This window comes from Nyctibius grandis, chromosome 3 (genome assembly GCF_013368605.1).
Source record: "Nyctibius grandis isolate bNycGra1 chromosome 3, bNycGra1.pri, whole genome shotgun sequence".
Classification (NCBI taxonomy): Eukaryota; Metazoa; Chordata; class Aves; order Nyctibiiformes; family Nyctibiidae; genus Nyctibius; species Nyctibius grandis.
In genome coordinates, this window is record NC_090660.1 from 95,206,465 (window position 1) to 95,221,854 (window position 15,390).

The 15,390-nt window shown below is 37.7% G+C and overlaps 1 protein-coding gene across 40 annotated transcripts in view; it reads right to left on the reverse strand.

Annotated features, from left to right (window-relative positions):
* RIMS2 (regulating synaptic membrane exocytosis 2) overlaps nucleotides 1–15,390 on the reverse strand; it is a 531,876-nt gene that overhangs the window by 92,359 nt on the left and 424,127 nt on the right. For 15 of the 40 annotated variants that reach the window (XM_068395859.1, XM_068395854.1, XM_068395860.1 and 12 more), the window contains one exon: nucleotides 6,532–6,632. The exons of 22 other annotated variants lie outside the window; for them this stretch is intronic. In XM_068395859.1, coding sequence (XP_068251960.1) covers nucleotides 6,532–6,632 — 101 coding nt within the window. Of the gene's footprint in view, nucleotides 1–6,531; nucleotides 6,633–12,430; nucleotides 12,460–15,390 lie in introns of all 40 variants that reach the window. 3 more of the 40 variants (XM_068395850.1, XM_068395852.1, XM_068395851.1) reach the window with 1 other exon arrangement.

The following is a 15,390-nucleotide window of genomic DNA, read 5'->3' on the forward strand; positions in this document are numbered from 1 at the left end:
TTTAAATGAAAACACACAATTTTCTGCTATTGAAATCTCTTTTTTTTTTTTCCCCCAATAAACTCCAATAACTAATGAATATTCAGAGCCAAAATAGAGTGATGATTTTATTTTTTACTTTCAGGAGTAATTTTTTCTCTTTGAAATTCATTGTAAAATTATAAGGTACTTAACATTTTATAATGTATTTAACCTCTGCTTTCTAGCTATATGATTAGCAATAGAAGCTTACACGAAAATTAAGAAAATGGCTAACAACAGACAGTACTTGCGGACAGATAAAAACAGGCAGTCTACTTTCAGATGTTTATACTTCAGCCATCATTATATGTGAATGCAGTATTTGTGTTAACCACAGTATTATGTTTAAGAATTCCCTAAATCTCTTAATAAAGACACAGATACACAAAAGTAAAAAATAAATTAGAAAAGCATCGAAACCAAAATAAATTAAAAGACAGCTTGAATTAAATAAAACAGAAAAATGACAGCTTAGCAACAGAAATATTTACTAAGAGTTTGCATATTATGGACTAAAGAAGAAAATACTAGAAATCACACCAATCAACATCTGTATTCAAAGTCACTAAATTACTTTTAACTCATAAGCAAAATACTGTTTGACAAAAATAGAAATGAAAGATGTTGTCTACATTACTATGTGTATAGAGCTCAGATCTAGAATTCTGAATTTATTTCATCTAGCTACATATTTAAGTCTTATAATTGAACTTTAAATTCTGTATTTATGGGAACCAGAACTGCAACATCAGTAATTTATTCCATAAGCATTTTATATTAAAAATGCAATAAAATAGTTGATTGAAAATATAACTGTTATCAGCACTATGGGCCGGAGAGATTCTCTCTGCCATTGAGTAGTGAAATTCCTTACACATCACAAACGAGCAGGATTAGTTAACCTGAGTGCTCACAGGCTGTTGAGGGTTGCAGGACCTGTACTTCCAGACTAGACAGCTGGTTTAGCTATCAAGTTTCTTGTCCAAAAATACAATTGCTGACTAGTCCATAGGAAAGCACAAAAGCCATGGAACAGGCAATAACTAACTAGTTTCCCCATACGGAAAATTCTTTGTTAGCCTAACTGGTGTTTGTTTTATTTCCTGAAGAAACGAGCTTCTTGGTGTGGAGGTGGGGAATGGGAAGATGAAGGGACCCCATAAAACTACGCACAGATATTCCCATTTATAAGCCTATCAAATTCTACTGGCTAGGCCCTTAGTTTTACAGGGGTTTTATAGAAATTAATTGCATGGAATATTTGTGTGTGGTATTATCTGTGTTAATTTTTGCCTTCTTAATTATTCTTCAGCATAGGTCCATTCTAATTATTTCATCTTTCTCAGTTTTATCCAGATATCTAAAATTTTAAAATTTAAACTGGTATGTTGAAAAGAAACTTACACAAAACAGATTTCCAATTTCTGCACTGTTTTGAGGGAATACAGATATCTAACCTAGCCTCCATTTTTTTATTCAATATTTTGAATATTTCTAATTACATCCTCAACAACAACATTTGTAAGGATGTTTGTACATCCTTACAAACATCTCTTGTTTGTAAGAAGCAGCTTGTTTCTTACAAGCTGTAAGAAACAATTATAGGATCAAAGAGGTATATTCATAATTATTATAAATTATCAAATTATTACTGGGCATATAATGATCTTCCCAGAACTCCCAAACACGAAGCTTAAATTTTCAACAACTGCCAATTTAAAAAAACAATATAAATCAGCTACAGCTTATATACAATAAGAATGTCAAAGGTCTCATCATCCTGTTAGCTTGGATGTTTGTTCAACTCCTCCTCCGCAAGGGATTCAAGAAGAAAAGCGACAAGTGTTTCTGCTAGCAATCTTTGCTGTTCTGTGTACTGCTATGTTTTGACTTTTAAGAAGGAGACAAGGGCATCGCCAAAACACCATTGAATCACATGTTTCAACCAACACCACAGGTCAAAGGATACCACATGTAGCTGTACCAATAACACAACTATGTACTGCAGGTTTCAGAGGAAAAAGGCAGTTCTTGGACACTTTTGCACACTGCAACAAGACTGAGAGTTAAGGACATCTGCTTCTGATGTATTCAAACTCAACCTCTTCCACCTCCAGCGTTACATCTCTTACCTTTTGCACATTCTCTCACACAGGTAACCCATAAGGTGGTACTTGATTCATTGCTGAATCAAAGTGTCTCAGTCTGAAGAACTGAAGCTTTTCGGTGTCTGCATGCTCCAAGGGCATTTCAGCTGCATCTACACTACTCAAACAAGCCGAGCACATGCTTAACTCTTCTTTCCCACAGCTTCATTTGTCTTGGTCTTGCTAACAGGTTAGAAGATCGCAAAGTGCATGCTCATATGCCTAATACTACTAGTCTCCTACATCAAACACAGAGAATTATGCTCATATCTAAAACGTGAATTCTGGTTATTGATTAACAGGAACTGCAGCATTACATACATCTGATGATGTAGAAAGTTTCAGTCTTATCATCAATATGAATCATTAAAGGTGGAGTTGGAAAGTCTTCTCGTGTTCTGTATTATTCGCTATTTGGTGTACTCTTTTCTATACTTGGCTAGATAATCTTGTCACCAGTTGTGCAAAAATTTCAGTTTTTATCTGGTCTTTTACCTCTTTTACCCCAACTTTGTTCTTTGTTGCTCTAATATACTATATTCCTAATTACTACATTACTGACTATTACTAATTGCTATGTTATATAACTGGATTTCTCTGCCTTTTTCTAGGTCATTATTTTCTCCTAATAAAACAAATAAAATGAGCCTTATGATACCTTGAGGTTTAAATGTGTGTCAGCTAGTTGTCAGTCTCTGTTTTACCTTTGTTCCTAAAGAACCAATCATTTTTCACTTTTCTAACTCCTACATAAATCCAGCCCCCTTTAGTTTGGCATTCAACGCTTTTAGTTACTCAGACCCTTTTGTAATGGCTAATATGGCCTGAGTTGATGTAATTCTCTCCTGATTCTACACTGATTTCACATTGATAGCAAACACTTCTAGGGCTCCACATACAAGAAGTATCTTCTCTCTTTTTTCTCAGTAGCAACAAAGCTTTTCAACTCTCCCAAGTCGATCCACTGGGCACGTTCCAGTCATGGGGGCAAGGAGGGAGGAATGGCACGATTCCGCTCACCCTTTACCCTTCATTTGTCAGCAGGGATTCCTGAATCTGAGCAGTGGTGGGAACGGCCAGGGGAAGGAGTTACTCACCAAGCATAGCGCTATTGATTTGTTTGCCAGAAGAGCTAATGGCAGCAGCACCAAGCAAGAAGCAAGGCTGAGAGTTTCAGAGGTAATTTGGGAACTGACTGCAAAAGCTAGATCAACGAAATGAGTCCAATCTAGAATGCTGCTCACTCAGCTTCTCTGGGCTCCCATCTTGGCCCTTCCCTCTTCACAGTGCATCTTGCTTAAACACTTAGGAACTGGGAAGCTTAGTTTTTATGCAAAACAATAAACTAGTCCTTGAAAGATTCTTGAGGAAATTTACATAAGTCAGGCTAGTGTCACAGTGCCACAATATGGTAAATGGATATTTTTTCCTCTGGTGGAACACTCTTGTCCTACTGTGCTTTTTTCTGTATTACCAGAACTCAGGTTTTCCTGCATGTCAGCTTCTACCAGCACTGCAATTCAGACTTCAGTATATCTCCCATTTAGTACCAGTCTACTAGTACTCAATATTCAGAAACAAATAGTTGTTCCAATACCAGAAATAGTTTTATCTAATCCTTAATATCTGCAGTGTTTTTCCTCTCATGTCTCCTTAGTTGTAAATACGTGTATATGAAAATCAAAGATATTGCTTGCTTTCCTTACGTCTGTGCTGAAACCATACTTAAGCAACTTCTGCATTTAAGGAAATAACTCTTTTACTCAACATACTACCTGCCAAAATCATGTACACAAAATATTATGGAAGCAGAATACATAGTTTCCCAAAAATAATGAGGCATATATATGAATAATAAAAATAAAAACTGCAATTTTATCAATCATGAGGAAAAAATATAAGGGAAAATAAATTTCATATTTCATCAGCTTCTAAGAATACAGATATCTGGAAGTAAACTTTTCCCACAGGCTTCTTAATGTATGGCTACGCACCATAGAAGTGTCTGTATCTTCCTCTGACTCACAGAGGTAGAACAAAACTAGAGAGGTTTAATACAGGATGCCTATTTTAATATTTGAATATTTAATATAACTTCTATTGTTATAGCTTTTGCTTTCTCAGCAAGGAAGGATATTTTTTCTTAACTCAAAGTAATCATGAGGAGCATACAGTTGCTGTTGTTTTCCATTTAAAAAAAGAAATAGAACAGAAATGTAAAAGAAAATTCCATGTGCTAAGTTTCCTGAATGTTGCTTAATGCCTACTTAATGACATTTTTCTCAGGCATGGCACACTTGACTGCCTGCTTGTGCCAGTTGACAGATTTAAAAAATCAAAGTCACTGTATATTATACAGAACATGGGATTTCAGTCAGCATTTTGACATACATGTTTCAGTTCATGATTCTAGAAGAATTTTTGTAGAAACCAGATAGATACATTGTACTTACTCATTTTCTGTCTCTAGATAATATAAGCACTTAATTAAGGGGAATTGAAGCAGTGGTAGTAAAAAAGTGAAGACGGAACTCTCATATGTCTTATGAGAGTTATGGTTGTCATATGGTTTTAAAACTACACAATTTTAAGAATGCATTTCAAATTAATACATATATGTGAATATCCAGTGTCTAGTTCCACAAGTTCATTGATAGAATAAATAACTCATTTTCAAATACTGAAACTACACTTTGGCAGAAGAGTAAATTAACTGTTTATTTCTGGAGACAATTTGTTTGATGTCTGCAATAAATAAATCACCATTTTCATAAAATAATTCCATTTATAATTTTCCTCTTTAATACATTCCAATAATACTGTAGGTAAAATTTTAATAAAAAAGATAAAAGATGTATAGTGAGGCCAAATAATATGGTGTGGGTGAAATGGAAAAACAAGGGTAGGAAATGTTTCCTTAGGTGGTTATATTCTACTCGGCTCCTTCACATAAGAGACCATTTATTCTCTTTACTCCATACCAGTCCTACTTCTGACTCAAATTCCAGCCAAGCATTGAGGGAGCAGGAAAATTAGCAGAATACGTCTGGTTATACATACAATACATAAAGTCATATTTCTGTGGTACATACAATCACAACACTTGCAAGAAGGTCTGCTCACAGTATTACGCTCATGTCTGAAAGGTAACACCTTTCAAAGCTGACAATATAGACACACGTGAAAATAATTTTGCCATAAGTGTCAACATAAAACAAGCATCTAAACATGACAGTATATCAAGTCCCTCCTACATGTTAATAAAAATTTCTATGTCTTCTGTAGTAAAAACTACATTTGTAAAATAACCAAATAATCATGCAGCACATCTACAGAGTTTTAAAGTATTTTAAGCCAGTTTCACAGTTTTCTTTTTGTTTTGTCAATTCTAACTATTTTCATTAATAGTGTTTTCCATTTTGTCATGGGCTTTGCTAAAACTCTTTCTCTATTTTCCCACACTGAAATATACATTCTAGAAAGTAATTATATCAAATATATTAGTCTACATTATCTGCAAAACTAACAATACTTAATAAATTTGATTATTTCATTGTCTTCAAATATTAAGTGTCTCAGTTTACAGTAACTTTGCCAATCCTTGGAGCTATGAACTACATCCTGGAAATAAAAGTCTAAAACAGACTTCTCTTCCTCAGTCAGCTTTTATAGGTCAGAAGTCCCGTGTTTTCCACTTACAATCTGACCTCAATTAATGGAGTTTTTAGAGGACACAAAATTATTTTTGTACAATAGAAGTTTAAATTGAAAATATCTTGATTATTTTAACTAACACACTGTATATGACATGACCCTGTTCCAGATAGCAGGAAATTTTGGGTAATATATTTGGGGCTATACTACTATGAAACAGTTCAGATTGTTGGCAAATTGCCACAGCAGGGGTGGAAACTTGTCTTGATGCATAAAATACTTTTCCAAAAGCTAAACTGCTACTATTAAACTAAGTAACACTACACCTTCCAGTTTTCAATAGATCAAGATAACCCTGTGTTCAACTATATGAAAGCCATGAACAGGTGTCAATAGCTCTCATTCCATCTGTCACTCAATAAACCTCTTTTTTACTTTTCTTTGAGCTTTTAAATCATGGCCCTACTGTTCATTCCAATGGATAATTGCACTGCCACTTTTATTTGATTTAATTTATCCTTCTTAAATTTTAATAATCAAGAACACTCTGTGTTAAGGGTTTTGCTGCACATTTCCAATAATTTTATTATAGACACACAAGAAACCTTTACTGAAGAAACAACCTCCCACTCATCTATTACTTTCTAAAAAGATATTGGATATTTCAGTTTAGCATATTTTGTTGCTTTTCAAAACAAAACTCCCTTGCCTTAGAATGATAATCTTGTTCCAGCCTGGAATCTGATCCTGCTACCTGTTTGTACTTGCTCATTTTCATTTGGCGAGTCCTCTCTTCTACATCCATTGCACCTGTTAAGTTAAAAAAAAAAAAGAAAATAAATACACAAGCAGTCCTCAATACCACATTTAAAGTTATGCTCATGGAAGTTTTAACAGAAAGAGACGAAATCTTATTTACTTAAATTACAGTGTATATAATTTTAGTTTCTGAATTACAATTTTGCCAAAAAACAAAAAAATTGTAAGAGGAGGAAAATAGTAGATAAATATTTCAGTAGAATCTAAGTGTTGTATTATCTACACAATTCAGATAAAATCAACTTTGTGGAAGAAATGAATGTAAATGGAACACAATGTTTCCACAAAATGAAATTTTACTATTTCAAAAATATTCAAGAGAAACTGAGTCTTTTGTTAAAAAAAAAGTAAGGCAACCTGCTTATTTTGGGTGGAGATCCTGGTTCTGCATTTGTTATAGTGTGATACCAGCATTTTTATACCAAATTATTAGGCAAGTAGCAACCACAGGCTGGCAGAGCTTCTATTTACCATTTGAACATATTCTTAGTATGCTCAAAACAATTTAAAGATGTATAAAGGAAGGTTAAAGAGCCACCCAGTGGCATCACCGTATTACATTCTAATGACACACAACTCCAAGAATGATTTCAGGATTCACCTTCTTGGATCAAATACATGATTAGTCTCGATTAGGGATGGGTTCTTAGTATATGACTTGGGCAGCAGCTGGTTTCAGCCAACTGGTACTGTAACACCACAATTTACTATGTAAAATAATAAGGAATTAAGTGCCAAAGCGGCAGTGGAAGAGTGAGAAATAGAAAAATCAGAGGAAGACAACAGTCCAGAATTTAAAAAAGATTTTCAAACAAAATATAGTTATCTATTATACACACACAGGCTTGATTTTCTTCCACTTTAACATAGTATGAATCAAGAGTAATTAATTAACCACTGAATGCTAAAAAAGCATTCATTCTGACTTACATTTGTCTTAAACTTTCCATAATTTTAACACAAAAGTTGTCTAGGATTAAAATTTCAGAATCCCACTAGTCATAAATGGAAGTTTTGGTACATTATGTATATATTGAACAATCTGGACGTTCATTTATGGAATGGAGATGGGAATATTAGATTCCAGTTTATTATATAAATCTGATTTAAATTCTAAACCTCAGTTCTAAGTAGTAATATGATAGCAAAGTGGGGCTTTGAACAGGGCCTCTGCAGGGCCTCTGAGCTTTGTATTTTCTTTCTTGACAACAGTAATGGTAGTAGCACATGCTACAAGAGAGACCTGCCAGATAAATCTTATGGCAGTGTGGGAAATCTGGAAGGAAAAGGGTGAGAGGAAGAGGGAAGGGAATAAGGCTAAACTGTACAGTTATCTATAAACCCCCTGGCTTCTGATTTTTTTTTATTCAAATTCTCCATCTTTACTCCCTACAAAAACCATGAATGAAAAGCATTCATCAAAAATTTGAAGAGAAATGAAAATCAATAAGAATGAATGGAAAAGAAAAAGTGCTGTTTTATAGGTGTCCTGGTTTGGCCCAAACCAGGCCAATTAGTCTTAGAGAAACCAAGGTCACTGCTAAATTCCTCACTGCTTACGAGTGAAGAGCCGAAGGGGGGTCACACCTGCAGGGAGGAGCAGACAGGGCAGGTGACCCAAGATTGACCAACGAGGTATTCCATCCCATACATGTCATTCTCACTTTCCTATTTATCACTAACCCACGCCTCCAAGGGAGACTGCGAGCCCCACGTTGGGCGCCAATAAATCTGTCACGGTTTAAAGCTGGGCCGGCTATTGACCCAGTGGCAGACGCTCTCTGTTAACCCTCTCCCCCCCGCCCCCCCCCACCCACGACGGGCAGAGGGGAAAATGCAGTAGCTCCCCCTGCCATCACACCTGCAGGCTTTTAACTGGAGAATTGGCAAAGCTGGTACCAATCAGTGGGAGAAAGGAGGGCCCCTCCCTCCTGGGCCCCACCTCCAGGAGGCAGTGGGTTAGTGATAAATAGGAAAGTGAGAATGACGTGTATGGGATGGAATACCTCGTTGGTCAGTCTTGGGTCACCTGCCCTGTCTGCTCCTCCCTGCAGGTGCGAGCCCCCTTCGGCTCTTCACTCGTAAGCAGTGAGGAATTTAGCAGTGACCTTGGTTTCTCTAAGACTAATTGGCCTGGTTTGGGCCAAACCAGGACAATAGGGAGAAAAAAAAAATGAAAAAGACAGCAGCAGATGAAAATTCCTAAAATAAAATATAGTTAGTTTTTCCTAATACAATTTTCCTCAACCATTATAGGCCCTAAAGCAATACTTGCCAATTTATCTTTAAGATGCTGTGATTTTTTTAAGGATCTAGTTTTAAAAGCTCTAAAGATATATTTTCTCTCTTGAAAACAAAAACTTTAAACTGGAAAATGATATTTTTCTTTTTTTCAACGACAGAAGTAACACATAAGTGGTTTTGAAGTAAAACACTAACTTTTGCTTAAAGAAATAAATCATCTTTTGCTGAAATCATAGTAGTCTGCAAATTCACTTGTCATTCTTCATTAATGTAACAAAGGAGATGTTCTTCACCAAAAAGGAAATTTTGACAATTTTTCTTATGAAGTTTTCTTATGAAATCATCACGTATGTTTTTTTTTTCCCCCCAGATATTCTGCCAAATTTCAGGAAATTAAGAGAAGTTATGAACTAATACCTCTTGTGCATAGATTAGAAATTTCATAATTAGTTGTGAAAATATTCATTCTTATTATGATCATTTGACAAAGTGAAAGTTAGGTTTCCAATTGCTCATGGTCTGCAAAACCAAGCACGCTCAAATATGCAGTTGAAAGGGAAGTGTAACACACAAGCCCTCAGTGTGAGTCCTCGGTAGCAAAATAAGCAAATCGGTGGCATATTTTAGTCTCAAGATAAAAACAAGATAGAAAAATTTAGAAAAAAAATATCCAATTCCCATAAAAGCTTATTAAAAGAAAATCTAACTTGCTATGTATTTTTGAAACTGCCTTTAACAAGTAAGTGATTTCAGTTACACGCCAAAAGAGGGAATCCTGAGGGCAGTGGAAAGTTCATAATGCAGAAGATCAGCTTTGATTGTACGATACGTGGAGCTGACATGCAGAAAGAGTGTGCAGGGTTACTGCCTGTCACAGCCTAATCTTGATGCAACTAAAGCCAGATGCAGCCATGATCTGGATGGGAGTAGGAAAGGCTGAGAGTGTCAGGGCAGTTCCCATTCACATGGTCCAGCATGTATGCATGTTGCACTAAGTGGTGGAAATGCAGGGCTATTATCATCTCCACTTCTGCTAGCAAATATATACTTAGCTGAAACAAGTGTGGGGGTTTAGCAGGAGCAGAAAGTACTTCCAGAGAGTTCAGTAACTGACCGGATGCATTAGGAAGCTTCAGCTCCTAACATAATTTTCATAACCTAGGCTGAACATCAGTCCTATATTAACGACTCCACTGTAATCAGGAGGTATGTACAGAGTGTGTGTAGACAAATCAGAACTAACCTGAATCTATTAGTTATCAAGTAGTGAAAATGTAGAAGCATAAGCTTTCACACCAGTAGCACAAGGTTAACTGAGCTCTTGTGTTATTCAGGTCCTTAGCTAAAGCCCAGCACAACACACATTCAGGACTACAGAGACTGACACTAGAACAATTCAGGCTACTTCTGATATACTTTCATGTACTGCCACAATGTACTGAAGTGTACGCAACCAAATTTTGGCAGGCAAAAGTGAGTTCATTTGTACACTTCTGCCTTACCTTCTTCCAGAATTTTGCTTCTAGACAGTAGCTGTGCTACAACAGAAATAACTAAGGAGACACTCAAACTTCAGCCATAGGAATACAAAAAATTAAGAAACACTGATCAAAGAACAAAGCCTGATGTCACTTACCAAAACACAATTGGGATCCTTACACTGTAGGCAACATCCTCAGACTGTTGCTTATTTTGAACAGCTCTCTAACATTAAAAAACCCATGGCCTGAAGGTTAGCTCAGTGGGGTTTTCATCAGCACAGGGAAATTCCTGGCTGACGAAGAGCCAGCTGCTGATTCAATACCAGCCATTCTCCATATTTTTAGAAGAGAGTGCGCTGAGGGAAAGCAGCACAACTACAGTGCCAACGCAGTCCTGAAATGCCAGAGTAAGGCACCCAGTGCTGTGCACAGCAACCCTGTAAACCTGCCCCTGGATCCATGAGGACTGTAGTGTGACTAATTTGCACCAGATTTTAGCACTAGTGATTAAAGTAAATTAAGCCTTAGGCCACATGAATTGTACTTTAACCTGATTTTATCTACGGAAATGTAACCAGTAGATAAGGAAGTATAAGTAAAACTTTAACTAGAGGGTATTCCATAACAAAAGTGTCTCAAGACACTGGGAAAAAGTGTGCCTGGAAGCTGCAGGAGCAAATCAGAAGGGAAGACCCCAGACACCACAACAGGGATTGGATGAGCAGAAGTGCCATCAGGAAATCAAGTGACCTACAAAGTCTATAAAATCCAGTAACAATCGACAGGCGGGGCACCTCTTCAGAGGCACCCAGCTTGAGCTCTAGCTACTATTGCATATTAAACATAGCAGAAGAGGGAACTCTGATTCTTTTATTAAAGCGGAACCTAGGGACGAGCCCTGTTGACATGGCATCCGCATAATTCCTACCATGGTCTATGTGGTGGCTGTATAATTCCTACAACAGGACTCAGGGCAGGCACTAGAATCCCTGCTCCAGCTTCGAATGCAAACCATTATTTTCATGTTTTAACTTGAAATAAAATAAGATTCAGCTACTTCACCATTAAAGATTTGCTCATAACTGAAAACTAAATGTTTGTTTGATGCTAAAAAATTTAAGGGGTTTGTAATCAGTGGTGTGGTTAATACTATTTTTGACCTTCAACTGCTCATAGAGTCACATTTTACAAGGAGATAAGCAATCATTCAATTCAGCCTGGAGTTAAAGACTGCTATTTGCTCTTCAGGTCAAATATTGACTACTCTTTTAGAGTAAGACTCTGCAGTTGATAGCCTGTGGTCCACAACAGAGACAAAAGCGACAACAAAATGGCCTTATCACCCAGCTTAGCCTAAGGCAAACCTACTTATTTAAAAAAAATAAAAATAAAATCAGCCGAGAAAACTGTGTTCTTTCGTTCTTTCTTTCATTGCCTTCTCAAGTGGAATTATTAAACTATTCTAGCTACTATAGACGGCTGGCGATGGTGATGTTTTTGGCGCAGGAGTTTGATTACAGTGGGGCTTCTGGGCACAGAGAGTAAAAGGGAAATCTAGGGTATGGAAGTAGAGGGAGTTTCTCTTAAAATATTAGGACAGATTTAGTTTTGGATAGGCATGGACAAGATGGATACAAAATTTGGGAGGCACAGCAACTCAGGCATGGGGGGAAACTAGTGATCAGGGGACTACAGAAACGCTGAGATTTTTGGAAGTCAGAAGCCTGTAACAGAGAGGAAAAAGGCAGTGTGCAGATGAGTACACTCTGCGCCTGGAGTGGGGAGGACAGAACAGAAGTCTTAAGGTGTACGAGAGCCTTCTTCAGCTCATTCTGATCTCTTTATTCCCCATTTCCTCACCCTAATTTGACTCCCTTGAAAAAGCAAAGGAAATACATTTGGGAAAGCCTTTTCCTTAGTTCCCATTTCCTAGTGTCTATTTTGAAATCCCCAAAATACATCAAAATTGTGATCCAACTCTACAGTACAACATTTGCTTAAACATAATAGATCAAAGAACTTAAGGGCAAAAACATAACAATATTTTTAATAAGTCCACCCTACCTGTATCCCCATTCTCTGGATCTGCTTTTCTTTTCTTCTATAAAACAAATGAAAGCAATATGTAAAACAAAAAGGGGAGGGAGAGACAAAAATGCAGAAATAATAATAAAACTAATATAAATCATGCATTAAAAAGTAAAAATGAATGAAACCCACCAAATTAATTTAATTTAATTTGACGAGTTTAGTCAACCGACCAAGTATGGTGCTCTACATCCAGAGGCATATTCACTGCATGCTAGTGTACACATTTGTGCACTCTTATTGAAGACTTACTGAAGGGAACCCATGGGTATTTTGTGCACTTCCAGAATCATTAACACACTCAACACAAAAGAGAGCAAGGCAGGTGTCAGACATAGTTACAGTTTCTTTGAATAAGATGACACAAAAATAAAAGCAAAAAATTTGCTTGTGCTGTATGTTTTATGCAGTGCACACACAATATGCAGTCTAATGGTTCAAGCATAAAAATTGAATGTGTCAGAATGGTTTTTAGTAATTACTTTAAATCTTCATTGGTTTAATCAATTTTCAAGGCTTCTACAGGTTAAAAGGTTTAATAATGATATTAACTGTAGCTTGTCTTAGAGTTAAAAAATGACAAAGAACAGAACACAGTAACAGTAATTTACTCAGACACAAGTTCAGGCACATAAATCCAGCTAACTGATGCCAGCAAATATTCTGTAAGCATATCAAAGGTTGTAAATGGCTCAGGGCATTCCTCTGTTACAGTGAAATGAAAATACATTGGATCATTATCAAATAGTTTGGCAGCCCATAAATACTGCACTCTGAAATCCAAGTTTGGTAATTAATGTGAAAAAATTTTAAGTCAAATGAAATTTACTTTAATTAGAAATACATTAACTTTTAAACAGACTCTCTGTTTCTTTTTCTTACTGTAAGCCAAAATGATATTAAATTCAATTAAAACAATCCCATGAATATGGAGCAACAACCCCCAAGCTACAAACCAAAAATAGCATGTATTATTAGAATTAAATATTTTTCCAGAATTATTAGTTATTGAGGGTTGCTCACAAAATTATGATCTACTTTATAGTACACAGACTGAAGAGGGAAAGAGAGTTGTTATATTTTAAGGAAATAACATTTTGTAGATAGGTATCAAAGCAGAGGATGAAGTCATACTTGAAGAGAAATCATACTGGGGCAAGGTAGAAGTGTATGAAAGAAAAATATGGTCCTGCAGAAAGTATAAATAATGTGCCACACTTTGATAGGGTCAGGCATCCCATCCTGTGTGGGATCAAGGTTGTTCTTCTGCTGGCAATTCCTAGTGGAACTGTTAAGCAAACGAATGGAAAACAGATAAGGCAAGTCATAAGCCCACACTTTTCAAAATCAGTGGATACCACATGGGTTCTTGAAACCTCTCCCATTCCCCAAGGATCCTCCTGGAAACTATACTGAGGCACATGGAAATCAAGGAGGTGATTGGTGACAGCCAACATGGCTTCACTAAGGGCAAATCATGCCTGACAAATTTGGTGGCCTTCTGCGACGGGGTTACAGCACTGGTGGATAGGGGAAGAGCAACTAATGTCATCTACTTGGACTTTGCTACTGTCCCGCATGACATCCTTGTCTCTAAACTGGAGAGACATGGACTTGACAGATGGACCACTCGGTGGATAAGGAATTGGCCGGATGGTCGCACTCAAAGAGATGTGGTCAACGGCTCAATGTCCAAGCGGACACCAGTGACGAGTGGCGTTCCTCAGGGGCCAGTATTGGGACCGGCCCTGTTTAACATCTTTGTCAGTGACATGGACAGTGGGATTGAGTGCACCCTCAGCAAGTTTGCCGATGACACCAAGCTGTGTGGTGCGGTCAACATGCTGGAGGGAAGGGATGCCATCCAGAGGGACCTTGACAGGCTTGAGAGGTGGGCCTGTGCGAACCGCATGAAGTTCAACAAGGCCAAGTGCAAGGTCCTGCACATGGGTCAGGGCAATCCATTCTCTCCCCAAATACAGACTGGGTGGAGAATGGATTCAGAGCAGCCCTGAGGAGAAGGACTTGGGGGTGATGGTTGATGAGAAGCTCAACATGAGCCAGCAATATGCGTTTGCAGCCCAGAAGGCCAACCATGTCCTGGGCTGCATCAAAAGAAGCATGGCCAGCAGGTCGAGGGAGGTGATTCTGCCCCTCTACTCTGCTCTTGTGAGACCCCACCTGGAGTACCGCGTTCAGCTCTGAGGCCCCCAACATAAGAAGGACATGGAGCTGTTGGGACGAGTCCAGAGGAGGGCCACGAAGATGATGAGAGAGCTGGAGCACCTCTCCTGTGAAGAGAGGCTGAGAGAGTTGGGGCTGTTCAGCCTGGAGAAGAGAAGGCTCTGGGGAGACCTTCTAGCAGCCTTCCAGTACCTGAAGGGGGCCTACAGGAAAGCTGGAGAGGGGCTTTTTACAAGGGCATGTAGTGACAGGATGAGGGGGAATGGTTTTAAAACTGAAAAGAGATTTAGATTAGATATTAGGAAGAAATTCTTTCCTGTGAGGGTGGTGAGACACTGGAACAGGTTGCCCAGAGAAGTTGTGGATGCCCCTTCCCTGGCAGTGTTTAAGGCCAGATTGGATGGGGCTTTGAGCAACCTGGTCTAGTGGAAAGGTGTCCCTGCCTGTGGCAGGGGGGTTGGAACTAGATGATCTTTAAGGTCCCTTCCAACCAAAACCATTCTATGATTCTATATTGTACACTGTTTATAAATAAGGCCTTTTGCATTCTTCTCCTTTGCCTTTGGATAGCCTGGCTTATGTTATCTATGTGGGTTGTGGATATTGCTAGGAAAATAGCAGAACGAGAGAGATAGTGGTGTTAGCTTTTCAAGATTTCAATTTTTTTTTTTTCAATTGCTGTCACCAATATAAAAGCTACAAATACAACACTGTCTTATACTGCCTCATTACTTTCTAAAGCAGAAAGCAAT